This window comes from Bombus affinis, chromosome 15 (genome assembly GCF_024516045.1).
Source record: "Bombus affinis isolate iyBomAffi1 chromosome 15, iyBomAffi1.2, whole genome shotgun sequence".
NCBI classification, from domain to species: Eukaryota; Metazoa; Arthropoda; class Insecta; order Hymenoptera; family Apidae; genus Bombus; species Bombus affinis.
Window position 1 is genome coordinate 5,426,470 of NC_066358.1, and position 27,637 is coordinate 5,454,106.

The 27,637-nt window shown below is 40.6% G+C and overlaps 2 protein-coding genes across 4 annotated transcripts in view; both read right to left on the minus strand.

Moving 5' to 3' along the window:
- Positions 1 to 9,352, minus strand: part of LOC126925042 (aryl hydrocarbon receptor protein 1) — a 159,929-nt gene extending 150,577 nt beyond the window's left edge. For 2 of the 3 annotated variants that reach the window (XM_050740189.1, XM_050740188.1), the window contains exon 1: positions 9,069 to 9,351. In XM_050740189.1, the coding sequence (XP_050596146.1) occupies positions 9,069 to 9,190 (122 nt within the window). In that variant the 5' untranslated portion in view covers positions 9,191 to 9,351. Of the gene's footprint in view, positions 1 to 9,068 lie in introns of all 3 variants that reach the window. The other variant, XM_050740191.1, reaches the window with a different exon arrangement.
- LOC126925044 (venom dipeptidyl peptidase 4) overlaps positions 1 to 27,637 on the minus strand; it is a 512,928-nt gene that overhangs the window by 140,726 nt on the left and 344,565 nt on the right. The gene's annotated exons all lie outside the window — the stretch shown is intronic.

Sequence of the window (27,637 nt, forward strand, 5' to 3'; positions counted from 1 at the left end):
GATATCATTAGGTACGGCGGCCACTAATGAAAAATTGTGATCAATATTCGCTTCGTGGTTTCAAGGGCAACGAAAAATGCGGTTACAGACAATGAATTCAGAATGAGTGGTAAAAAATGAGATCTAGATCGAGGTGATGTAGGGATTTTTCAAGAAATACGTTTCCTTCTTGTTTGGTGGCGAAACTATTACAGGCAAGATACAGTACGCTTGATATGATGTTTGAGCGGAGTTAACGAGTAATTATCTCCTAACCAAAAGTAATTTCCATGAAATTTCTGAAGTGTATTAAATCAAAAGCCATCATTCTTTAAAATCTTACAAAAGAATCCTCCTATGATTTCACACTTTTTTATGCTTTGTAATAAAACTTGAAAATTACGTGCATATATTTCGATATCTTTTTCAGTATTCCTTTTATACGCTTGTTACTGGATTATCTCGCTTGATTATTACATTATTGCATCGCTGCCAAACGTTTACTATTCTCATTAAAGAGAGAAATGATAAGCAATCGCTAGCCTTTTCCCCAAGAGCAAAGAAAAATTCGATTATAGCGAATGAATTATTAATATCTTCCAGACACTGATTAATTTCGTACGTCAGAAAATTCAGAAAGGCGATTATGCTATAACCACTATTATTCATTCATTTGATTTTAGCATCAAATTCAACAGTAATCAAATATAAACGACTATTGATGAAAGACGAGCGTAAAAAATATCCAAAGTCCGCATTATAATATTTTATAACGTGAAAGAAATTTCTACTTACGTTCCACTTCTCCGAAAATGATGGCAAAAATATCCTCTAATCCTCTACGATTCTATCAAATCGTGCACAACCATGTTACGAATTAACAAAGTTCCAGTTGTAGTCGATCAACCTCTGTTTTCCTCACATAAAAGTTAACAAAGACGCGAGTGCACACTTTCTGCGGTATAGTTCCTCTTATTATCGGATGATTTTCTATATCCAGCATTCTTAACGAGAGGAGAGTCGAATTGAGAGACAGCGAAAAGTGAACGTCGCGAAGGAGTTGGAATACGAAGACCAGGGTCGGAAGCGACACGGCAATATGTAATGGGGCACCAATTATACGCGTGACACGGGGCATCGTTATAATTGGATACGAGGTGTTAAATCTGCTGGGTGTGGCTGGTTACGGGAGTTATGAGTGTTCCAGCAATAATGGTCTTGTCGCGGCTCGGGCTATACATATCTCTCGCACGAGCGAAACGCATCACGGCGCCGACTAACGCGAGGGGAGTCTATTAAATTACAGCGTGTGCTCGCTGCGACGTAGAAAGTAGGTAAACGATATCCTCCTTCGGCTACGGAATTAAATCTTGCCCCGATCATACGATATCTAAACCATTCGCTGACTCTACGAGCACTCTCGTCTCTTCCGTGAACTATGCTTCCCAATGTTACTCCATTCGGGCCAAATATGAGCAAACTGCACCGTCTCACGAAAGTATTCCAATTAATAGTATTCATTCCATTTCGATTCCAGATCAATTTCCTGGAAAATTGACTTTTCCTAATTGCGCCACTTCTTTTCTAGTGCACCGATGAAGTATTGTAGCACTCGCGCTGTATTAGTTGAAGATTAATTACACGGTCAAATTTTGTCAGTCAGAATGCACAGTATTCATCGATTATATATTATATTCGTTAAAATCGTCACTGTGATCAATTTAAAAAGATAAACGAAGAGATGTTAATATCAAACGATTACATTCCTAAAACTGTAAACTCAGTTCACTGTAATGCAACGTACATTGTAACGTGTCGAACCTTTGCTTGTAACGTACCGCCTTCTAACACTGTGCGATACAGCGGAAATCGACTAGTATTTTTAATCGAAACTCCGCGAAAAATTGGGAGAAATCCGGTAACAAAACGGTAATAGAAAGTAATTTCAATAATTCTTAAACGTAGGATAATTGTTATATTTTATACGAGAGCGAGAAGAAACCGTCTGAAAATCTGTAGAGAGCGAAGGCTTTGAGTTCAGAAGACGTTTGGCCAGCTGAATGGAGTAAAGGCCTCAGAAGCAGGTTCATTACAAGGCTATAAACGCACGTTAGAAGACCATAAGGATGCGCGGCAATTACTTAAGAACAAATCAGCCGAAACCCGGCACGATGGCTGTTGTCCATCAAGAAATCATCGACCTCTTGGTGAATGGTTCTTTAGTTGCTCTGGCAATTTCCGAATGCGCCGCCTGTTAGTAGACCTTTCGGCTGGCCCGGTGTAATTAAAAGATAGCATGTTGCGAACATTCGAACGGAAATATCCATCTAAATCGAAATCACGTGATACCCTTTTCCCACTGGACGCAATTTCGTACTCGTTGCAAGAGACCTTCGAAGAGATCCTTCGGAAAAAGTCTGAAAAGCCTGCGAGATTCCAAAGATTGGAAGAAATAGGGAAGGTATAGACAGAGCGCGGATTTTCATGCAATTTCATATTTTTACGCGGACAGCTAAAAAAGTAAAATTTATACAAACATTTGTTGTATTTCTGCGTATTATGCGCACTTTGTACATTTTCATAGTTCCCATAGAAGCACAAGTATCCGCCGTCTAGATATGAGAATCTAAAACAGCGCGAATGAACTCGCGTAAGAAAAGGAATCAGAGAATCGACGAATTCGATAGACCGACTGGCTCCGAGTAATTAAAAGGTAGAATGTATCGCGAACATTCGAACGGTCTAAATCTCGCGATATCCATTTCCTACTTAACTGCAATTTCCAACTCGTTGCAAGACCGGAGAGAGGGATCTTTGAAAGGATTCTACGAAAAGCTTAAAAATCTGAAAAACAACTTGAAAGAGTGTAAAGTTTGGAAGAGAAGGGAGGATCTAAGGGTCTAAAAAAGCGCGAAGTGGACTCGCGTAGGGAAAAGGAATCCGAGTAGTCGGCGAATTTCGATGGTGTGCGTAGTTGATGGATCGTTTGAAAAGAGATCGGGCCCCTTCTCAGCCGAACAAGAACGAAGCTGACAGTCGAACGAGTGAAGACCGGAGAGAGACTGACTGACTAAAGTATAATCAGGTTTCGACTGAGTCCGCGGCCGCATGTAATAACAGTAATCCCTTCGTTCGCCGGTAATTTGGCCGTTCGCTCAAAAACTCCAAATTATAGAAGCTGCTGTCATTAGGCCACGGTGAGCATCGTGTATCGCGGGCCACCTTCTTCCCCGAACCCTCGGGAATTTTGGGGAAACTCCGCTCACCATCCCTTCCCGTCGATCGTTAGCGATCGAACGTTTAAACGGGAGGTCGCTTTTCCGCGATTCTCGCAATTATGTTGCCTGATGTTGTCTCGTTCAACACTGTCGCGAGTGTAACGCGTACAGGATGTTAATTACCAGGTGTAAACTACGGGATCTACACGGTGTCCAAGACACCGTATCTAATTGCGAGACATCATCCCAACAAATCTACGTTTAGATTCGACTTTTTCAGCTCTTCTCGTAGAAATACGAATTTTTCCAAATATCCATAATAGTCTTCGGTCTTCTCTACAATTTTGTGGCTTTTAGTTCACGTCTCAGATGATTCTACATATCAGACATTAAGATCTGTCTGTTCGGATTAATCCTTTCATATTTGCCGCTAGTATTTCTCAATAACAGGTGACGTTATATCAATCGTAAAACAATTCACTTTATATAATACGATACGACGGCTTTCACTCGGAAGCTGTCACAAAGTAAAATTGATAAAAGCTTTCGTACTGAAGGTTTCCAATTCCAATTAAAACACCAATAATTCAACGCCATCAAACGAAATGCTGTCGAATTAAACGCTTCCAGCTCGAGATGTTCCAATTCAAACGGTCCAACTGAAATGTACAACATCTGAAAAAAATGGCACAAAATCCTATTTATTTCTAAAACCCAAATTCTCCCAAACCAACCCAAACGATTAAACAAATTCGCACATCATTCAAAAACAAGAAGACGATCGTTCAAAAACTCTATCTGTTCTACCTATTCTAAATCTCTAAGATTCATCCAAGTCTCAAATCAAGCCATAGGAGTCAAAATCCCTCGTGTAGCCCGAGGAAATGCGTAGAAGTGGCGCGTCCTTAAAACTTACGTTTGCCTAGGTCCATCAGAGCCCGAGGGAAGGACTCCTTGGATCCGTAGGAGTTGAAGAAGCCGAGGAAGAAACAGAGAGCGAACCAGACAGAACGCCCTGGGGCCACTCTCTGCCGGATAGTCGGTCTCATTCTGTTCCTCTGTTCTTTATCGTATCAAAGGGAAGCTAGTGGGCAGCGACGAGAAAGAGGATCGTCGACTGTACGTCTCGAAACACCGTTTAAAACTCCATTACGCTGTTCGCCCGTGATCCCTTTGATCGCACGGCGAGTTCCTCTCAGAGTCAAGAAACTCGAATCGAGAACGATCGTCGATCGTCGGATGTTCTACGGATCGAAGACGATCGAGGAGAAATCAACCCCACCAAATGAAACTCTTTACTTCTCTCTTACGAGATCGTAACTCGAAGCAGACGAAAGATCGTGTAGTTAACCCCGTTCTTTCGGTTGTTTTCCAGCAAATCGTATTTTTCTATCTACTTTTCTGTTAGAAAATTTCTTCGATTCGATGAAAGGATATTGGGTTGTTTGGTGAATTAAAGTAAGAAAATTTAAAGATACTGTGTCATAGGATTGCGTCAAGAAACTTTTCGTCTTTTTTCGTATTACATGTACATTCTTTCTATGTTTAGTAATTTTTGCACGCTTCTAGAGTACGAGTTCGTAATCAGCTGTGTGGTGTCAAACGATATTGAAAATCCTAATTAATATTTCATGCTTTCTAGTCTAGCACTGTTTTATCAGTGAACGACAACTTTTCTACATTTTTCTTCGATTATTGTCCTACTTAATGTTCGTATTTTTTTCGAATTTTCATCTCTAAATAAACATAAAAAGATCGAGAAGCACACCAGGGTTAAATGGCATTTTACGAAACAACGAGTAAGATATAGGGTTTGGTTCATACGCGAAAGCTTCAACTTCTGAGTAGCATGTCGAACGTTTTTATCCCCTTGATAATCGGAGTTTTATTCAAATTAGCAATCCAGGAAATAATGTCATTCCGCGAGTTCTTTCGCAGGAAGGAGAAGTATATTTCACCCCCGACATATCAGCCGAGGGAGAAAAAAAAAAAAGAAAATATACGTAATACGGTGAAATACAAATATCGACAAATGTAAAATACATTCGGGTAACGTGAGTCATTACAATAAAACGGCGCTGTTGGTTTAAATTACCCTATCGGTCGATTATGTCACGCGTCTTTTTTATGTATGTTATACTGTCATGAATATGTATGGCCGGTTATCGATAAATAATCGTGATTATAATTGTAAAACTCGGCCCAATAAATTTCCTCCTGCGCGATATCGTTTTTGACGCTCAAAAAGTTCACCTACCAACATTTGCGTGAAAATTAATCCTTTCACGTTTAAAATTGATAGTGTCATATTTGACAATTTGTCTGAGCCTGTCTCAGATTACATTATCAAGCCCGGTATAAGCAGTCAGATACCATATAGCCAGCTTTACTTTCTATATTTCCTTCAACAACTTTTTTATTTTTTAATGGAAATATCACAAAACCGCACCTTCGAATATTTTTACGTCTTAAACTTACCTATGTTGAAGATTTAAACGTTAAAAATTTCAACTTACACATACACTGTTAAAAATTAAAGGTATAAACGACACAGACGATCGATTCATCGTCGTTAGCAAGATAAACTCTTTCGGTTATCAACTTTTTCAACTACGCTTCTTTTATCCAACATCTTAAGATTTCATCTTCTAAAAACTCACCCCTCTCAGTTAACCACAAGAGCAACGAACGTCGGACCAAGGAAGATGGAAATCAACGTACTACCAAAAATTTCTATTCGCTAATTCAACGATGCTGACCGTCACGCGATGAAAAAGAATGGGGAAAAAAGGAAAGCGAGGAAGCTAGACCGATTCGGCTATATCTCAACTAATTACGAGCAACGTATGCAAACGATTCGAGTAAAGTTCAGGCGGATATTCCATGGCCAGAGGCCTTCCCCTTATTCGCAATCAGTGCCGCACTCCGTCTCTGTCAGCTTAGCACCGGTTATCCCCGGTCTATCTTTCTCTTGATGTATCGAACATTACACACGTATATGTATCGTGTGTCGCGCGTACCTGCGACTATATTTATGCGTGTCTGATAGCTGTGCGAGCGCGAGTGTCGCGTTCAAGACGCGTGCACTCGTCTACATTTCCGTGTAGCCGCGCGCCGCGAGAATTAAAAGTCGCCGGATCGTGTTGCCCTTCTTATTTAAAATATCCTATCAGCCATTACGAAATATCCAAGGAAAACTGAAGTTTTATCGGTGTCTTCGTGGTATCTTTGTTTTTCAATTGAAATTCCCTGTTCTCCTCGCTTTATCTCCATATTCGTTGCGTTCGCGTCACATGTTTTGGAATACTTTCTTTCCCAATACTTTATCCATAAAATATTACAGATAGAATAGGTAAAATAGAGATAAAATATTTGACACGAAAGGGAAAAGACGAAACAAATCTCTGTTTCGTAAAGATACGAATCGGAATAACAAACTACTAATGTCAATTGTGCGTGCCTCCGAGAATGTTTAGTATCGATACATAGTTGCGAAGCGATGATTAAACTCGTCCAAAATTTATATCTTACACGGCGACTTTCCTGAGTATAAATGTCCAACACCATTCCCGCGATACAAACACGTCGCGTTGTGCTCGTTCGTGGAAAGACACAAAAAAGTACAAACTTTCGGATGCAATCACCAAGATATATTGTTTTAATTTATTCAACTATCCAACGCTCCTATGTCCGTGGTTAAAGATGTAAATCACGTCGAAACTCTCAATACTTTATTTCTCTTAAATTCGAAACTTTGATTCCACGTTTCCTTAATGAATATCACTAAATTGCGAAAGAAATCATACGGGTAATTATCCAGAGTCTAAAAAGGGATCACTAAATTTCAGTATATCGCGAGACAATGTTCCAGAAACAGAGTTACAAAGGCAACGACAATCACATCGCAGCGATTACAAAGTGGACAGGCATTCGACATGAAAGATTCTCCTATTAGCGTTCCGCCGTGGTGCAATAATGACGAATCTCGGTTCAGCTCTGTAATTTACGATCTATACATACACCTAACCGTCGAGTTAGCGCATAATCGATCGTGTTCATGTGAAAAACATTGCCTATAGACTATTCGAGGCTTGAAATCGGATGAAATGTATGTCTTTGAAACGACTGGCGAACGTTAAGTCCACCATTGGACGCGCTTCACGTGCAAACACCCTCCTTCGATCCCATTAGCACCGGCTTTAGACACATGAATTGTATATGCGCCGCGTCACGATACTTCGTGGCCTATCGTTCTCTTGAATGGCTAACAAATTAGCACCCTTACGTTTCCCGCTTTCCTTCGTTGGTTTTCCAAACCTTCCAACAGATCTATACGCGTATAACAAGGGGAAGTCACCACCTTGATATCTACTCAGCTTATTTTCCAGATTTATTCCGGTTGCATATATACGAGTAAGTCACGACAAACGCACGGGGACGATCGTTTGAATAATCCAAGCAACGGGAACACAATCAAATTAGAAGCCAAGTAACAAGAAAACAAGTATGAAATATGTCGTCGGCATTCAGCATTTCGTGGTGCAGACAATTGCTATTTTTCCTTTTTAGTCATATATTACGTAAGACGTTGGTAATTGACGCCGACGTGTGGAGAGAAACGAGAAGATAAATTTGATATAAATTGAATTACTGAAACGGCTGCAATTAACGTAACGACGTTCGCTTCGGTGTGATTTTCGTGGTTTTACGGCCGTCGCTTTACAAAAAATGAAATTTATCAAACCCGTATATACGCGACTTTCGTTCTACGATTTTCTCGTTTCATTTAGTATACTATACAGGCAACGTCATTATCATAATGCATAAAATGCGGCGACATTTCGTGCACACGAGTGGATAGAGTGTTCTCCATCGACATAGTAAAATGTCAATTACCCTTTAAATTGCTACATATGAAAGCATCGACCATGCACTCTAATCTCATAGAAAATCATCTCGATGGAATAGTTTCGTAAAAGGTTCGATAAATTCCAATTGAGATATTATTACTTTTAATCATAAGGTACCTACCGCATATACAGTTGCCAGTTGCTCACGAAAGTATCTGAACATTTATAAAATCTTTTCATCAATATATTACCTGTTTTATGCAAAATGGGGCGCAACTATTGTAATCATATTGGTAAGATTTGAAACAAATTTGAAACAAATCGGAAAATATACATAGAAGCTACAAGATATTCGATGCAAGTATATATTTCGCTAAGATCGCAAAAGTATTTAAACAGCCAATTATACTCGCTATGTTAATGACCCTCGATATTCAAATGGATTACTTTTAACACGTATCGTATATTTAAAATGACTATGCAATAGAGGTGCATTGCTATAAATATATTGCAATTTCTACGTACATCTTCGTCTCAGATAATACTTGATTATCTTGGATTACTTGCGGGATTACTTGATATCTTACGAATTTATCAATTTACTTTCATTCATATACATGATTTACGTTCCTATAATTTTGGATTCACACTCTTGTAAATTCATTTAGCGCTAGTTGACGAATGATAAAAACTCGTATAATAAGGAAATACGAGCAGCTTCAGGCTGACTGACTCTACTGTACATTATCCCTAACCTTAACTTAACATACTTTGTAGGAGATAATTTAATCTCAAATTAGCTTTCAAGTATCTGACGTACAATAAAATATCTATTTAGAGGTGGCGCCAGTATTTCTCCATTATAATCACAATAGCTGTGCTCCGTTGCAGCATCAATAGAGTTTTCTATAATATATGTCCAATACTTTCGATACATGAGTCACTATACATTCATACATTGTATATGCATATATACATTGACGGTCATTTATCCACTATAATGAGATACAGTGTTACCAACTTTTTTCCATTTCGACGTCGTCTTTTGGTGGCATAGACGGTTCCCAGTTGGCTCATGGCGACCGGGTTGTTGGGTCCCGACGCCGTCGTCGGAGTCGGTACCGGCGCCGAGGTGGGCGTCATCGCGGGATCAACGACGTGGGGCTGAGGGTGAGAGGCGGTCAGGGTGAGCTGAGGTCCCGGGGGATAGCATGCCGCCGTCACGTAATCTGTCGCCGCGAGGGACGCGCTCGCTGGTCCACAAATCCCGGCGACCACCCCCTGCACTCCACCCCCGATGCTCGTCCCGCTACCACCGCCACTTCCTCCTCCTCCTCCTCCTCCTCCTCCGCCTCCTCCACCACCGCCAGCGACACCGACAACACCCCCAACCACCCCCAGCCCCGCCGAGGCGGTCCTGTCCAGCGCGTACACCGTGCAGACCGTGACGCTCTTCTTTGACTTTGCCGACGCTACGTCATCGTTGTCTGTCACTGGCTTGTCGGCCAGCTGCCGGCGTCGAGCTTTCCACTCTCGATCCCGGTGCTCGGCGTCGGGACGATGCAGCTGCGACAGCTGTTCTTCAACTTCAAACAACGTACCACTGATAATGGGCACACTTCTCTTTACCTCTTTTCGCGCCTAAATGAGACTCGTGACTATCGAGAGTCGTTGCGACTCTGTATAACGTTTCGTTTGAATACGCGTAACTTTAGGTTAGAATCGATCACTTTCGATAACACCGTGCGAGAGTTACAATTCGACTTTCGTGTTTTGTTTGTACACGCACGTAGATCTGACAATAATTAGTTTCAATTAACAATTAACGACACTGTGTGAGAGTTAGAATCCAATAGTAGGATGATTTTTGCATCTTCGTCATGAATACGCATACATTTACGATCGATTACTTGCGAAAACACCGTGCGAGAGTTAGAATTCGATTCTCGTATCTTACTTGTTAATACGCGTTTCGACAATACTATGCGATAATTAAAATTCGATAATAATTCGGTTTCCGTGTCTTCCTTTTACGTAACCTTTTCAATGCGAAAATAGGTTACAATGACATTCTACAACACTGCTGTTAGAATTCGATGGTAATTCGATGATAATTCAATATTTACGACACGCGCGCTAAACTGTCCCCGTCGATCACTTGTTACGCAGTTCCGCGTCGATAAAAACGTAACTCGAACCAATTACGTATCGGCTACCGAGTTACCACTATTGACACAGTGACGGATCCCGTCGGATCACGGCAACGAAAAATCATCTTCCAGCGCGCGGGAAGATCTCTCAAACACTCTCGTGACCGTTTACGAGTTCACTGTCAATGGTTCGTCGGAGCGAGAACAATCGAGACATGGAACAGTCGATCACCGTCGTTTGGCGCGCGCATCACGCGGAAACGGTCGAACATCGACGAATGTCACTACACCAATTGATCACGATCCCGCTCCGGTTACTCTCGAATTTTGCAGCTCGTGCAACGTCGTGTCCCCTTGTGTGCAGCGCCGTTGCGACGTATTCATCGTCGCGTTCATCCAAAAGATTCTATCACAATCAACACTCACTTGATAAATATCCTTGCTCTTTAATTGAATGCAGTGTATACTCCAACTATACGTTTGTATAAATACAGAGGGTTCACATTCGATCACGTGACAATAACTCAGTCCTAACCTCAAAACTGTACCATGCATACACACTGCACTCGCAGGGTTGTCAGTACGATCGTCGACACGATATATTATTCGAAGCACACTTTCTCGATCGAATCGCGTCACGTGCACGCGGAAACTGAACCGCGCATCCCTCTCTCACCCGCGAACACTTCACTCCCTCCCTTCGTCCTCACGACGTCACCCCCCACCTCTAGTTGCAGCTCGTTTCCCTCCCCCTTCTTATCGGGCACACTTTTTCCTCCGCGGTGACGCGACGCGCGTGAAAAACGCGGATTCGCGGCCACCGCCCGCGAACCACACGATTTCCGTGCTGAAAACCGAGAGGCAGAGGACAGAGGTAGAAGCTGAGCGGCCACGGAGAACCCGGTGTTCGCCTGGTAGAAGCGTATCGTGTACTGGCGGCCCTGCCGGGCGTAGCATAAGTCAGGAGAGACCGTGGCATAGATCGGAACGGGGAATCGGGTGGTGGTTGCCGGCTGGTGGTGGTAGAACTCACCTCCTCGGCCAGAGGAGTAACCTCGACGCGATCGTCTCGGATCGGCCGCCACCTTCTACCCCCTGAATTCGCCCCGTCACTTTCAGCATCCCTTCCATCGGCCATAGCCACTCCTACCAACCGACCTGGCCGACCAATCGTGCAACCAGCATGGCGCTACACAGCCCAACCCGCGTTGGTCGCGGAGATACCATCGTGCGCGTTAAACGATTACACCTATTCCATCGGTGATCGCCGCTCTTTGTCTAGCGTACAGGCCACTCCTACGCACAGCAGGTGCTCTCTGTCGCGCTCAAGGACGCGAAGCTGGGAATTTCGTTGGATCTAGTCGATGTCGTTTGTAATATTCCAAAGAGCACTGCTCGTTATGTTCGACGCTTCGCCCGGTTATCCGCGCTCGCGATCGCGCCACAGTGGTTTGGTCACTTGATCGTGAGTTGTGGCTATTCCTTAAGAAATTTATTTCGGTTAAGGTTCGATCGGGATTAAGAAGTTTGAAGCTTGCGAGTGGATTTGACTGCACATTTCGAAGGCAAATTTTGATTCGACTCTATCTTTTATATTTTTCATGATTATTGTGTACGTATGATTGAATGTATTCGAGGATCGAATGGTTAATCTTAATGGAATTGATCAGTTTGGATTTTGAATAGTTTGCAGCTATAGACACATATCGATTGAAGATTTTCGAATTTTCTGTTTCGGTATCCACGCATTCTCCATCAAGTTAAGGATCAAAGTTAAGAATGAAGCGCAAAAGTAAGATTTTTATTAAATGTAGCTGTTTGATAATGTTTATGAATTTATTTTACGCTTATACAAGTTTGGTACAATTTCTCTCGGATGTTGCAATCTCATCTTAGATTTCCAAATTCTATTTCTGAATTAAAAGGATAAATACATAGAATTATCGTAATCCGATTGTTTGAGCCTAATGACGTTATTATATATACGGTTATGGTATGAAATGATCCGACGGAATGCAAAATGCAATTCCATTTTTCACGTAAACGATTAAATTATGCAATATTCCTGTCAGATTAATTGCATAAGTTGTTCCAATGCTTTTCATATATACAACACAATAAAAAGTAGCTTTATTTATTATTTAAATGAAATATTTAGCTCGAACAAAAATCTAGTAGGATATGTGCCGGATTTTTCACTCCATTCACAAGTTTATAAGAATTGTGATTTACATTCCCGGTAAAAGCTTCGTCACTAAAAACAAATATTACGTCAATATTCATTCACACACTCCAGATATTCAGACAATAACAAATGCCCATTAATTTTCCATCGTGGTTTCGTAACTCCAAATACAGATTAAGTATAGGTATCTACCAAATATTAATTTTTCCAACTCAGAATACCTATCAAAATTTTTTATCAATATTTACCTAATAATTATCTGACTAATTAAAGTTAGCCTATGTTTCTTTTTTTCACAAAACGATCCATTCATCAAAAATTTATGATTCTTCTTTAACAAAAATTGCTTCTTCTAACTTTTCCATATTCCAGTCGTCTTCCAATAATAATCGTTTACAATTATTCATTTGCCTCAATTCCGCAGTGCAAGTCCACAAAAAGACCAAATCATTCCAAATTTCCCTAATCTTTCCGATTCTCTTCCTTAATATTCCAATCGTCTTTCAACGATAATCAATTATCGCCAAACATTTTTCCGAGTGATTCTTCGCGCGCGTGCGATTGTTCCTAACACACAGTCCTTATCAGAAGAGGATTCTCTTCGTGAGTGTAATCAGATCGTGAGACAGGAGCGATATCGAGCAATTTCGAGTCGTGTAACCGTGGTCCGTGGCATGTCGTCGATATCAGGGTGACATTAAGCTCGAACCGATCGCGTCGCGATCACTGGGCACACGTTGCACACATTTTTCAGCAATTGCGGCCGATATCACGGTGGGCTTCGCCGAAAACAGATTGCGAATAGGTCGAAACGTCTCGGTGACATGCGATTCGACGGTCTATTTTATCTTCGTCGTTTTAGATCGCACGATATCTGGTCGCAGGCTGGTCCCTCTGTGTTATTGGGAGAAAATGTTCGATGCTCAGCATGGGGAAAACGATTCTGAAACGCGCTTTGTATTATCCCATCACGTGTCGAAATCGAAGTTGCATGTGTGGAACACATACGGGATTGTCTCGATCGCTTTTTGTTAGGAATAAATCCAGTTTTAATGTGTCCGACTCCATCCTTTTAATAATGTACAGGCTGTGGATGCTTACGCATTTATGCCAATTTTTATATGCAAAAAATGGTAAAGGGTAAGAACGAGTGCAAAAATGGGAAAGGATAAGAACGAACGCAAAAGTATAGAAATAATCAAAACTCTGGTATGTATAAAGGTGAAATACATACATTTGGAAGATGATAGATTTTTTATCGGTATCAGTATCGGTATAAAACGTGTTGCATAAACACGTTTACACATCTAGTAACATAATTGTATATGATAATTGTATATTCATTGAAAATACGGAACAGCAATGATGATGAATGATAGTGATCTTCTTGGAATAAATGAACTTATGAAAATAAATCGTTTGTTTCTGGAAAATCGAACATTAATCGTGTGTGCTTATGTAACGAAATTAAGAAATTACCTAACAAAAAGTGAAACTGAACTGAGGCTGATATCGAGAAACTTTAGAAGAAACAGGATAAATAATTACTTATATTATATTTTATATATAATAATTTTATATCATATAATATGGCGTGTAACAGAGTATGTTTTTAAATTTAGAAGACCTGACAAAAGTCTCGCATAGGGACTTCAAAGGTCTTGTTACAGACAAAAGGATACCGAGAAAAGAGAAGGATTATAGAGATAAGTGATCAACATCGTCGTCAGCGGCATTACGTAAAACATGTTCGCCTCAATTTAAACTTTTCAATGTCTGTATCGGATGGTTTTTTTTCTCCAGCACTGTTCATTCTATAATGCATGGCTACAATTATCTGAAAAACATGTAGAACTAATTATAAGTTACCAAGGCTTTTCTACAACTGTTTTTTTTTTTTTCTCGCAATTGCCTTACGTACTTTTTGCACTTTTATGGATTATTCCCTACCAACATCTAGCTCAAACGCGTTCAGTCGATTTATTTCAGTACTTAACAATATATATTCAATCGAACATTAAAAAACGAGAATGCTCGGACGACTGTTATCGTTATATCGTATAAAGGAATTCTCTTTAAGCAAAATACGTTATCCTTATTGCGAGAGAAAAAGGATGAAAGGATACGCATTCCACCCTTTGCTAGTATAATTACAAGCGAAATGACGGCCATTTTATTTATTTACTGGCAGACGGTGGCTATAGTAGCGGCGGTCTTATTTTAATAACACATTACACACCTTCTTGCGAAAAATCCCATTCGCATTAAGAACTCATTTCACGCATGCATTTCAGGCATGGACGCTACCGTTCGAGGAACTCCTTTACACGCAACAAAAGCGCCGGCTCCCTCAGCTGACTATCTTTCATTCCCTTTCATTCCCTTCCATTCACCGATGCCCATTCGATTCTTTTCCCTTTCATGTTCCTTCACGGATATAATTGCGCGCCGATTCCTACCTATACCTACTTCGAAACATACCAGATAATTGAAAAATTAGAAAATTGTTTAGGTCCCTGACGTTCAACATTTTGTAAGTTCTTGGACTTTCATCTTATTCAAGATTTTTCGGATGATAGGTATTTAAGAAGATTTCGAAGATTGCGAACATTGGGATATAATCAGGAATGTTCAAAGATTACGAATTTTGGGTTATTTAAGGGATGTTCGAACATTTCACGAACTTTAGGATATTTCAAGGAATTTTTGAAGACTAGGTACGAATTTTCAATTATTTTAAAAAGATTGCAAATTTGGGGGGATTTTGATGGTCTTTAAAGCATTTCGATATTGAGATAATACTTTATCGAAGAAATTTTACGTTTTGAAGATTTATAATTATTTCTCCAAATTTCTATCCTCTGCGTCGAACCGGATTGCTGCTTGCTGTTTTCTTCTACCATCTTTCTTCATCTGTCCACATCATCTGTGCACATCCATAATACACCCGCGCTATGGGCCATTCGTTTCGTTTCATCGGTCTGGGTCACGCGAATTCAGCCGCGAATCTTGTTTACTTCTTGGATGAAATCGAATTCTCATAACTCTTACTTTCCTCTTTTGTTACGTGCAGCAATACGCCTGTTAATTCCTTATTTTTCATGGTTTCATAATCTCTTTGCTAAAACGTTATAGTAACACCTGCATCTATACATCGTGACAAACGCTGATCGGAGACAATATTGGAGAATTGTGTTTATACTGTGTACAATTTCATACGGTAGATAAATCGTAACACGATAAATTGCGGAAATTCAATAAATATATCTACAGAATACCTCGTACACAATTTCCAGAGGTAATGAATTTCAAAATCATATACCTACTTATAATTAACGTGTAACAAAGTTAGTTTCGCAATGTAATGACGTACAATTTATTTTCTCACGACGTAAATTATTTATTTCTTATCGAGATCGAAACATCGCAAATCATATTTCACCTCCTTCGTATATTTATCTAATTACTATTTTCATTAATAATCACTTTCCACCCATTCACCTCGTACACGTCGCTTGTAGTATTTTTAATTAAAAGAATATTTAACATTATCGAAGAAAAAGAAATCCCTCAAAAAATTGAATAAAAAATCCAAATCGTTTCGCAGAGGAGCATCACTATGAACGGAATTCTCGCGCCATCTGCCGTCGCCACGAGTTACCAATCTCCCTCTCGGTAATTGCAGGATTACCAACCGGTAGGACCGAACAGCGGAAGTGGAATGATCATTCCCAATACCGGATATCAACAGGAGCCATCAACTTCCGTCGTAAACGACATTTGTCGGAAAACCGAGCGAGTCACGTTTCCACGAACTAAGTTCGATTCCACGGAATCTCGTTGATTTTCCAAGTTCTATGTCTTGTACGATGTGTTTCAAGGCGTTTCGTTTGAAATACGGCGCTGCACGAAACACGCCGATCTGTCGCTATTCCGTGCCTTGGATAATGGACGACCGGGGATAATAGGCCGCCGTGCAACAAAAGCCTGGCTAACAATGCAAAACCGAGGCTTAATTAGATAAATCATTGTTTTGAGACGTAAACCCGCAATCAGGGCCCACGAGCGGCGGCGCAATTGATGCCGCGATACCAGCGACACGCCGCGCGCACCGCTCGCGTAATTGCGTGCTATGAATAATTACTTGTGCAACGGACGGTCAGGGGTAGTCAACCACCGTAATGTTGTGTAAAACCGGGTTCAATACAACTGAGAAATAGCGGGGCGTATCACGTGGCCGCGCCCCGCGTTGCACGATTAACATCGTCCTCTCCACTCGCCAATGTGCTAATCGAATTCCATGCTTACAGTTCGTACGATTCGTATACTTTTTATTTGGGCTGTAGAATTTTTTTTAATTTCGAGGGACTTTCTTCAACCTTTTCTTTCAGCAGCCGTCTAAATTTTTTACCTGAGTCGCCGGTATGTTGAAATAAAGATGTTTGAAACGTAAATACTCGCTGAATTGTATGCTTTGGTCAATCGAAGCAGAGATGCGTAAATATGTATCAAATTTGGAACTTGAATTATTTTCGCGTTGGAGCAAAGATAAACGTAACTAAATTTTGGGCTTAGCTACATTCTTCCACTCGAAAGTAAAAATGAATAAGAAGAAAGGACGCTCTCTGGTCCTTTGATTCTGTGGGAAAGTTGTTTGTTTGTTGATTGGCGACAAAATGGAGTTCTGAGTACTTACATGTTCCAATGCTAATTTTCTCGCGGAAGTACATACTCCTCGAGGCATCGAGTTCCACGAAAATCGAACGATTACTCATACGTTTCCATTTATCCTTCAAGATGATACTTTGTACGTAATTCCTCTCGTGGAGGTTGCGCGCTGAAGTTTTGCGTGCTTTCAAATTACCAGTTTCCACCGATACAAGTCTTAAACCCGACCTTATGCATGATAAACGAAGTATCTCGTGTTCGAGGTAATCGTCAGACATTGAACTTGTACAGCTTTTCTTGTTTTTTTCCTTACAAATAAATCAAAATTGCAATTAGAAAATATTTCAAAAACAAAGGGACATAGAGAGAAGCGCTATACGATCGTCGAATCTAAAAGACAGTGTCTACCAATGGGAAACGAGTGTCATTAATGTTGCTTCCCCTCGACCATAATAATTGCCGTCATTCTTCAAATTCAACAATCGCACTTTTCCATTTTAATTAAAATAATTAGCACGATAGGATCGGTTATTAGCGGCAGCGTGGTTATTTTTATCAAACGAAGAAAAGAATGGGGTGGTCGCGAACGGAGGAGATATTGTTTTGATGTCGGTCGCTAGAGCCGCGCCATAAGTCAAAGGCAAGCGGCATGTCAAACGAAACATTGAACCATGCCACCAACCGGACCCCCTCAAATTAGCGGCAATGCTCGCTAGCGGCAGGTCTTGTTGAGGACATGCGATCATTGGGACAAGTAATACGCGGTTCGGGGTACGTTGAACCTCAAAACGACTAAACGAAACAATTTTAGATTCATGGAATCACGGTGCTACGATTAATCCAGTAACCAATGTATAGATCTCTTCGTAGAAGAATATTCAGAACAGGCAACAAGGCAATCAGCATGCGAGTTGATACAAGCAACTTTAAGAGTTTCAATGGTTGCAGCATGTAAAATAATGGTGAAATAAATTTCCTAGGAAGTTTGTTGTTTGCTACTTCGCTTCCAATCCAAGCCTCGTGTTTCACGAGGTGTATTTCCATGCCGGTTAAAATATTGGAGTTCGCGTAAAAATGCTACTCCTAAACGTTTCATAGAATACCATTAGGTACAGAGAAGATGCTTCTCAACATCAAAGAACATCGAATGGCCGAACAACATGTAAGATAAGAAACTTTAGAGTTAGCTTATGGCAAAGTAAATTCCCTAGAAAGTTTGTTACTTGTTGGATCCCTTGCAGTTCGAACATTATGCTCTTCAAGGGTCATCTATATACGTACACATATTTCCACGTCAGTCAAAACAGGCGATCTCTTGAAAATTCTACTTTGAAACGTTTCATAGAATACCAGGATAGATCGTTCTGAACATCAAAGAACCGGTCACCGAGAAGAAGATCCGCGTCTTCTTCGGTACCACGTGGCGGTACGCGCTAGACATTTATCTAATTGCTCGGGGAGCAACTACCCGGCCGCAGAAATATCATCGAAGCCCCGGGACGGTGTGCTTCGAACCGATGATTATCCTCCGGCTTCGGGAGAGGGCCCGTGGAGAGCGCGCGTTACATTGTTATTATAATGAAACAAGGATAAATACAAGCCGCTTGTACACGTGATCGGTAAAATTACCTTCTTATGATGATTTTCGTGGCGATGGAATCGGAGGCGCGGCGCGGCACGGAGGGGCGGCAGTCAGCAGCCGCCACAGTTCGCTCGGCCCTCCGAGAAATTATCAGAAATTATGAGCGAAGAAATTGGTAGTCTAGCCCGCGGTTGATTGACAGCCGGTCTGCCTGCCAGCTCTCCCTTGTTGCTTACCCTCCCCCCCTTTCACCCTCTCTACTCCCTTTTCTCAAGCTACCAACCTTTCACGGGATTACGCAGACGTCCCTCCCGATTGTCCCTCGGGACCGCACATTCTCTACGATCGCGAACCCTCTTCCTTCGCGTTTTTTACACGGAGAAACTCTCGTTTTATTCTTTTCCTCGCTCGCTCGTTGCTTATTTCAAGTCGATATAGTAATTTGCGTATGTAATCTGGTTCAGGTTTCATAAACTTCTTTTTCCAACTATAATAATGCTGGTGTTATTTACGCGTATCAGCGTTCTTTTTCCGATTCGAATAATAGATACCGTTTACGTGTATACTGGAGAAAATTAGAATTTGGGGATGATACTCTAGTTCAGGCTGGGGCACTATGTCTTTGTTCTCTTTTAGCTGGCAGTAGATTCTTTAATCCCTTAAGGGCCACCTAAATTGTAGACTTTTATGCATTTATAGGGAAGAAAGTTCAAAACTGTATAAAATTCAGACAATATATAAAAATATATAAATAATAATAAAGTACAGGAAATGCAGCGTCCATTATATGTGATAAATGAAACAAACCTCTGCCCAGGCTTTTATATTTCTATTCATAAAAATATGAGTTTATATGGCATCGACTTAGTTTGAAATGAAGCAAATTTGACACGCAATCTGCCTAATTGATCGGAGCTACATCCTTAAAGGATAAATACGTGCTTTTTGAATTTAGGAAATAAGAATCAGAAATAAAAATTCCACACAGTTAACCATTATAAGTATAACATCTGTCGTCGCAACATTGGAACGCGGTTCAGCTTTAAAATACGTAGAAGAAATAGTTCCACCGCGAAAAACCTGCAGAACGCCGGGTTCGGTAATTTCGCAGTCAAGTCGAGCCGACATCTGCGACGAGCAGACGTGGGTATTAAGTGCGAAAAAAATTGTAATGCGACTAATCGATTCGCTGGAAACGAGTCACCGACATTGCCTGCCTTTTCTCTTTCTTCCGCGTACTCTGCCTCTTCTTTTTACCTTTCTTTCCTCTACTTTTTTTCTTTAATTCCGTTTCATAGCTCGCCGCCGTGTTACACGAGCGCGGAAGAGAACGAGAAACCAGAAGAAACACCGTGCAGCGTGCACGCGATGCGCATAATTCCGATAATCGGGACTTTATTTTATACACGCCGCGCCTTTAATTGTTGTTTATTATTGCAACGCGAGATTCCGCCGCGATACAGGGATTTCAATGCTTCCCGGGTCGTACAAACACGCGTTTCTTCATAAAACGAAAGTCGATGCGAATTCATCGGGACGCCTCGTTGAATTTCCAAATCTGATCTTCCCGTTCCGCGCCAATCTTCTTTAAGATTGAAACCATTTTGAAATTCGCGGGCCTGCAACCACTTTCGTAACGCACGTGCAGCAAGATATAATTTTCTCCTCGATTTTCATAGCAATCCCGTATGAAGAATAAAACCCGTAAAAATGAATATTTCCCCATTTTCGTTGTATAATACGAAGAGTTTTGAATTCTTTCCGATCCGGTTTCGTGCGATCCAGGTGCTTTTATGTAACTTAAGAAAGTTAAAAGCTGTGTAATGATGGTAGATTTACATGATGTTAACTGCAACAGATTTTCTTTTTTTTTTTTTAATACGAGCATAAATCGGTTCGTAGATGATTAAGAAACAAGAAATGGAAAAAATCGGCAGAGCTTGCCATGGCGTCGTGGCACGAACAAGATGGCCGCGTCTTGCATCGCGCTCCACTGCTTGCAATAATTAAAGCATACGTTCTTGACGCAAGAGTTCTCGCGAACCTGGTTTCTTTTCCTTTTTGCCGACATACCGATCGACGAACGAACGTTCCCGCTTGCAATTCCTCTTCCACTCGATGCCTTCACTGACTCGAAATTGCGCTTTCTTCCGAGAGATCAGATAAACGCGAAGGAAATTATTTATTTGCAAGTACAAGAAAGTTACTTTTAAGTTAATCGCTGCAGCAGTGATTAAAAACATTGTGTATATACATACGATACATATATTCAACGAAGACCAATTTTGGTTTTATTAGAGCACACCTTGCGGAGGATAATTCTTTCCTTGTAAACAGAAGCCACCCATACGCTGATGTATAAAATCTACAATTCTTTATTAACCGTAAGCCACAAATGAAATTTTTACTCTTTTACTTTTGTACTTATTACAAAATATTATCAAATTAATTATCATATTATCAAAATAATTTTCGAAACGAACGTTTATAATTGCCTTACGTGTGACAAGATTTGACTTAGCTGCGTTCTTTGGATCACCTCAGATCCAATTGCTTATTTGATTGTTACCTAGTCTCTTAAATTTGAGAAAAGTAATAAAGCATCATTATTAATACTAAGGAAACGCTTGAAGATTTTCTGAAAGTATCGCCAATCTTTTTTCAAAAATTCCAGGTCCACAGCAGGATCGAAATGGGAAAATTGCGACACAAAGATTCTTTAAAACTTCTATCGTAGTGCTACATTTATCGACTTTCTTTTGTTTGTCTTAGGTCACACTGTTAAGGAGTTAATACGAAAACTTGGATCGATGTCCCGGGTTCAATTAGATTTCGGCTAGGGCGGGAGGAAACCGTCTGACCTGGACCATTAACGATGACTCGAGCTTCCACGGAGTGGTACGCGGTTCCACGGATTTCGTAGTAACGCTTTAACAGGCCAATTTCACGATATAAAAGCAGGCAGAGAGGACGGTGCGCTTGGTTATGCCGACGGTTTCTTTCCTTCCACAGAATCTCAAGAATCAGTTTTGTGCGAGACCAATGAAGACCAAGGCGACCACTGCTCCGTTTTCTGTGTATTGCGCGGCCTGCGGCGTTTATTAGGGGCCCCGGATTTTCGTCTGACCCGTCGTTTCAACCCTGACAAGGAAATCACTTTCAACGTCCAGGCTAATTTGGCCTCGATCGGCCCCGATACAAATTTCTCTCCCTCTCTCGTATACGAGACGCTATAATTGCGCCAACGCTGACCGCATGGGTCGTGAGATTCCCTTGCCGATTTTACATCAAGCTTTTCTTCATTCCATACTTTTTATATACATACTTTATATTCTTGTTTAGCTTAAGCTTTTATACAATACGATTCACGATAATCTTTTAGTAATATACGGCGGAACTTCATTTACGCGAACATGTAGGAGGACGAGACTAACATTTGTAGCACGTATCCTCTCCACCTGTTCTTGTTAGTCCTGATAATCATTATCTTTAAAAATTACTTTGGTATTTGCAATTAGTCATCTCCCTTTGGCAAATATAATACACTTGTCCTTTGAATAATCCAACGTAAATTGTACTATAAAAACTGCGGTTGATTGATTGCTTTGACTTTTGAGAGACTCGTATTTGAAGCTGAACGTTAAAGCGCTCGTAATAAAATGTATTTCCAAACATCCTTAAGATGATGATCCTATCTCTCCTATATCTCCTATATCTTCGTTCCGCATGATTCATCCCACCAACTCTCACGATACCGGACTACATTTTCATATCTTTATTAACTAATTGAGGAAATGCAATCTGCATACAGCGATATTACAACGAGTGCTTCGCTTCCAACGACAATTAAGACGCGATAGAAGACTATTCCATTCTCAGAGTTCGCCACGAGCAGAACGCGAATTATTTTTACGCATTTCTGGAACATTTGAAAGTAGAAATGCGCGTATGTACTATGAGAGAATGCGTATACAGAATATTCAGAATAACTACACCACGATAATGAAGCGATAACCGAAACACGATTGTCACCTGTCATCCTCCAACTCTGTCGCCACTAGAAGCTATTCATTCGACAGAAAACTAGCAAGAAAGTCACCTGTTTAATAACCGATCAATGGATATTACGAGGGGCTCGCAGAAGCCTCGTAATTACACCAGACGAGGACGCGGAGAAGATGATCGCTCCCATGCATCACCCGACTTGCACCGCGTTCCAAATGGTAGATCACGCCACGCGAATGTTTCAGATACGCGGCACGTCAATGCATCTCGGGTAAGAAACAGTAATGGCCGCTGCGAGCCGACGATTGCAGAGGCCGGATGGCTGCGAGGCGGCGGAGAACCGGAGGAATTTCAGAGCGGAGGTGCGATAATGAGTAAATTGAGCTCGAATACGCCGAGTTACGGCTGGGATGAAAGGACCTGCGGAGTTAAGCGGTCTCAAGGCCATCTCGCGCGACGATTCCATGCCGATTCTTCGTTGCACGGCGGCCTCAGGATCGGTGGCTCGCTCATTTTCGCGATTATCTAGCTTCCTGCTGCGGATCGTTCGTTGCGGCTTGCAGGTAGGAAATTCATTGTAATGACTGTCCGCTACGTGCTGCTGGAGGTGTTTGGCTCGAGTCTTGCGTTCAGTTTATACTGAGTTTAGTTGCACGTGAATCACGTGAAAAAGAAAACGAACATTTATTGATATTCATTTTTTGATAGATATTACATTTGGTGATTTTTTTTGAAACTTTATCGTTTCGTATTATGAACTTTTGTTGCATAAATGTCTGTCAGCTACCAAAATTCTTCAATCTGTTTCGTTATAAGGGACACGAAATTTGTGAGTTGATGGTGAGCTAAATTTCGAGTTAGATTCGTTTTCTTGAAGTTCGTATTTGTTCGCTGTTTGCTTGTTGGTTTGCTTGTTTTTACTTCAAAGATAATTCAGTTACATTTTTCTCAGATATGACGTTCTAAGATTTTATTAGGTAGGTACACAGTACGAAATTTTGCATGAAATTTTATAAATAAATATGCAACAGCTATTCTTTTCGAGATACGTAACTTTATTGCGAATTCCAGAATCTAAGGAAAATTCTGGCTCTATAATGGCATTAGCTATCGATCGCATAATACCGCAGAGAAATAAAAATAGTAAACTGTAACTCTTTAACATTAATCCTCTTACCAAGATTAAACATGAAACCTCCTGATAAACGGTTGTACCCGGCTATTAAACGTCATAGTGTTTTAATACCGACGAAATAAAATTCCAAGAGTTAAGAAAAGAATTTCTGCCCTGGCAACACTACGAAGATCTTTTAAATAACGAAAACGTTATATATGCAACTCGATGTACTTAAAACCTTTTTAGCACGAAGACATATCCTGGTGTATCCTTTCGTCTTGACGTAACGAGAAAGTTCCCGGTTCATTGTCATACGAAAAGAGAGAAAGACACGAAAAAGTTACACAAGATTCCCCCGGTAAAACAAGAAGCCACGTACCTACGTGCACGCGTTAATAATCATGATTAATCCACTAATTATCAACGAGTTCTTTTAATAGCTCGGAGAACGCTGCAACGTTTAATGAATAGTGTCACGGATGTCACGCTGCCCTAGTTCTCAAACAATTCAGTAACTCGTAATTGTTATACATAGTCCCTGGCTAACTGACGCTGTACAACCGCGTGTCTAAATTACTAATCCTCGTGTGACGGACCAGAAAAATGAAAGGCCGCCTGCTTTTCTTGTTTTTCCGAAGGAAAGTAAGTCAAGGCATTTTATACTCCAATGTTCGAATTACTTCAAAAGTTATCTTAAGATTATCTGTTAGATCGGTGCACGAAAAATTTCATTTTTTTGAAGCTTGAATTTGATGCGCCAATTCAACCCATTAAATTTTGTTTAAACCTTTTCCATCGTCCATTATCGATCGCGTGAAAGAGGAAGAAATTTGCTATATGCTGTAAATCATGTACATAATCGTTCAACATCCTGAAATCTGCATCTTTGAGTTATTGAATCTTCTGCAAATTCCATTGCTATCATTAATTCTAAATCAACAGAGTAATAAAAGCTATTAATCATCTTCGATATACAAATTATCCAAGAGTAAGAAATTACAAACGAAGGAAACTTAATCTGCAAGTATTGTAATTTTCAACGACACAGCGATATCAGTCGGGGGTTAGAAACAATAGCAGCTTGTTTCATACTCGCGATTAGAGATTCACACGATTGACTTCGAACAGAACAAAATTCTCCAAGATATTACCCAAGAGAGCTCAATTACAAATTTCCATTCATCCCTAGAAGGTCCGAAAACTTTCGAAACTCAGATTTCGTTTTTATAGGTTCTCCATTTCAAGCTGGACGGAATACGCCATAGCTGCGGTGTAGCGGCGTCGGTAGATCCTTTGCTTCCGAATTTTTTCGTACGCGCAGCTCCCGACCGATTTCTAATGAATAAAAGATCTCCGCGTGGATCGACAGGATTCAACCCGTGGACTCGTTCAAAATCATCGGCCGCCATCGAAAATTGTTGTTCCTCAGGGATGCCGGTAGCCGTGAAGGCTATCACGCTAGTCAGAAGAAGTACGTTTATTCTCGTTCATCGAAGGGATCGGCCCTCCTAGACCTGGCTTGGACAGGCCAATTATTTGAAAATTACTCGAACCTATCCGCTTTCTTGGCCTCTCTTTCGAAACGAACGTTATTCCACACGCGAGCCTCATCATCGCCCACCACCAGCCAACCCCTTTGATAAACCGATCCCAATGGAGCCCGATTTTTATCCATATTTACCTGTTTATTAAAATCACTATAAAGTGAATTGGTAGAGTATAGTGAAATTGTCGGGTAAAGTAGAGGCAGGAAAAAGCGTTCAAAGACATACCAGTAGACGTTCGAAATTCTTGAGGTATTTTAGATACTGTCAGCATCCTTTATTAAATTTTATTACTCTATTGAATTTCAATATTACGTTGAACAAAAGTATATGAAAAATATACAATGCAAGATTTTATCTATATGTTTTATAAAAAATTTCCAAAAGTTGTTTATCTACAAAATTTCTATCAAGAATTGGTTATTTTCGCCGTTTACTTTGATAGTTTTGATGTTCACGCGCTTAACATTTCGATAAATCAAATAATCAGAAAACTTATTCATGAAAGAATAACAGTATTTTGATCTGTGTTGAATCATTTTTTGAAAAGAAAGATTGAGTCATCGAGTGCAAACTAAAAATTAAAAATCTTCTTCGCTGATGAAGGCTTTTCAAGTTTAGTTCAATTGAATGAAAATAATTACATATAGTTCTACTGCGGATCTTAACTATTGCGAATCCTAGTGGATCTTAACCTTTTATTTATCACGGATCCCCTTTGAATTTTCTGTTGTCGTGAACCCCCAAAATTCAACTCGCTATTAAACTCCGTAATGTGGCAAATATATAATACTTAAAACGCTCGTCAGCTGCTCATTAATAACATTCAAATTTGACGAGAAAAGATTTATTACATAGTCAGTATCTTTTATTCGAATGATACAAGAATAACTTGCGTGTGTAAGGACTTCGTGGCTCTTCGGGGTTCCGGGGATAGCAAGTTAAGGAACCCTCTTCCTTCTACTATATAGCATTCATATGTATTCTCGAACAAATTTTCCCATTTCTTATAAAGTTTAAGCGTATATTTACTACTTAACTTTTATATCTCTACTTTAAAACACCTTCCTATTCTGTATTCGTCTCATTCTCAAGATCTTTAGAATAAATATTCGAAACTTTTCCAAACGCTTTAGAAATTCTGACGTAGCCGATAATATTTATTACTTGAGTTCTAAAAGCGGTTTTAATGAAACAATACGGTGGCCCTTGGTAACTTTTCATTCTCGAGGCAGTCTCGTAACCGCTGAGTAATTACGAGCCGGAAACAAGTAGCCGGGTAAATGGCGGAAGCGTGGACGTCATGGAAGCTTTTCAGCTAACGTTTGTGCTGTCCTTATTCCTCGATCAAAAAGACCCTCCCTGCCTGAAAAAAAAAAGAAAAAGAAAGAAAGACAAGGATAAGAAAAACTAGAACACTCGATTCAAAACTCGTTTATCCAAGTTGTTCTCCAACGAAACTCGAAAGATCGGTTTTTCCTTGGAGCAACGCGCATGATCCATCGGGTTTCACGCAATGTTTCAACGTTCGCCAACACGTTCTCGTTCCTTTCTTTCTCTCCCGTTACTCTTATCTCGCTCAACGATCTCCGCGCGAAATGCAAAAAAGAGTGGTATAACTTTAAAACGAGGAAGAGAGGGAAAATCGTGGAAAAAAAGAGGAGAAAAAAAAAGAACACGGGGAAACATAGGTGTGTTTCCAGGGATCAAGATTAGCTACTGTCTAAACCGCGGTTTCAGCGAAACGATTTCACGTGCCGGTGTTCCAACGTCAATGCAACGCGATAGCGGACGTGCTTAAATCGTGATAATGAGCGGTGCACGTATGTCACAAGTGTATAAAGTTAACAGCGCTTAATAATGCACGCGGCTGGCCACGGTGATCCCTCGCTATCGATAAACGTCAACCCAGTTAATTCTACTTTCGAGACAGAAACACGGAGGAAGGGGGAGAGAGGGAGAGCTATCAATAACGTAACAACTGCGTATTCCCACGAATGCACACAGACCACGGTGTAAAATAGGAGTGACAAAGAGGGGGAACAAAAAGAAAAAAAAGAAGAAAGTATAAAGATAGGAGTCGAAAAAAGAAATATATTATCAGACTCGAGCGTCACGTATCCTGCATTCTCTGTCCCGCGCTCTGTCCTCTCGCCATGGTTGTCAGTTGCACGGAAATTGCGCGCACGGAATCCGTGGATATAACGAGACACCGTTTGCTAGTTGCTGGCGTTGCTGTTTATTACCCGTCATCCTGCTGAAATACGGCCTCGTAACGGGAAATCCGCCTAACGATCGAACCTCCTGATGTTCCGCTAACCACGATCGTCGTCTTATCC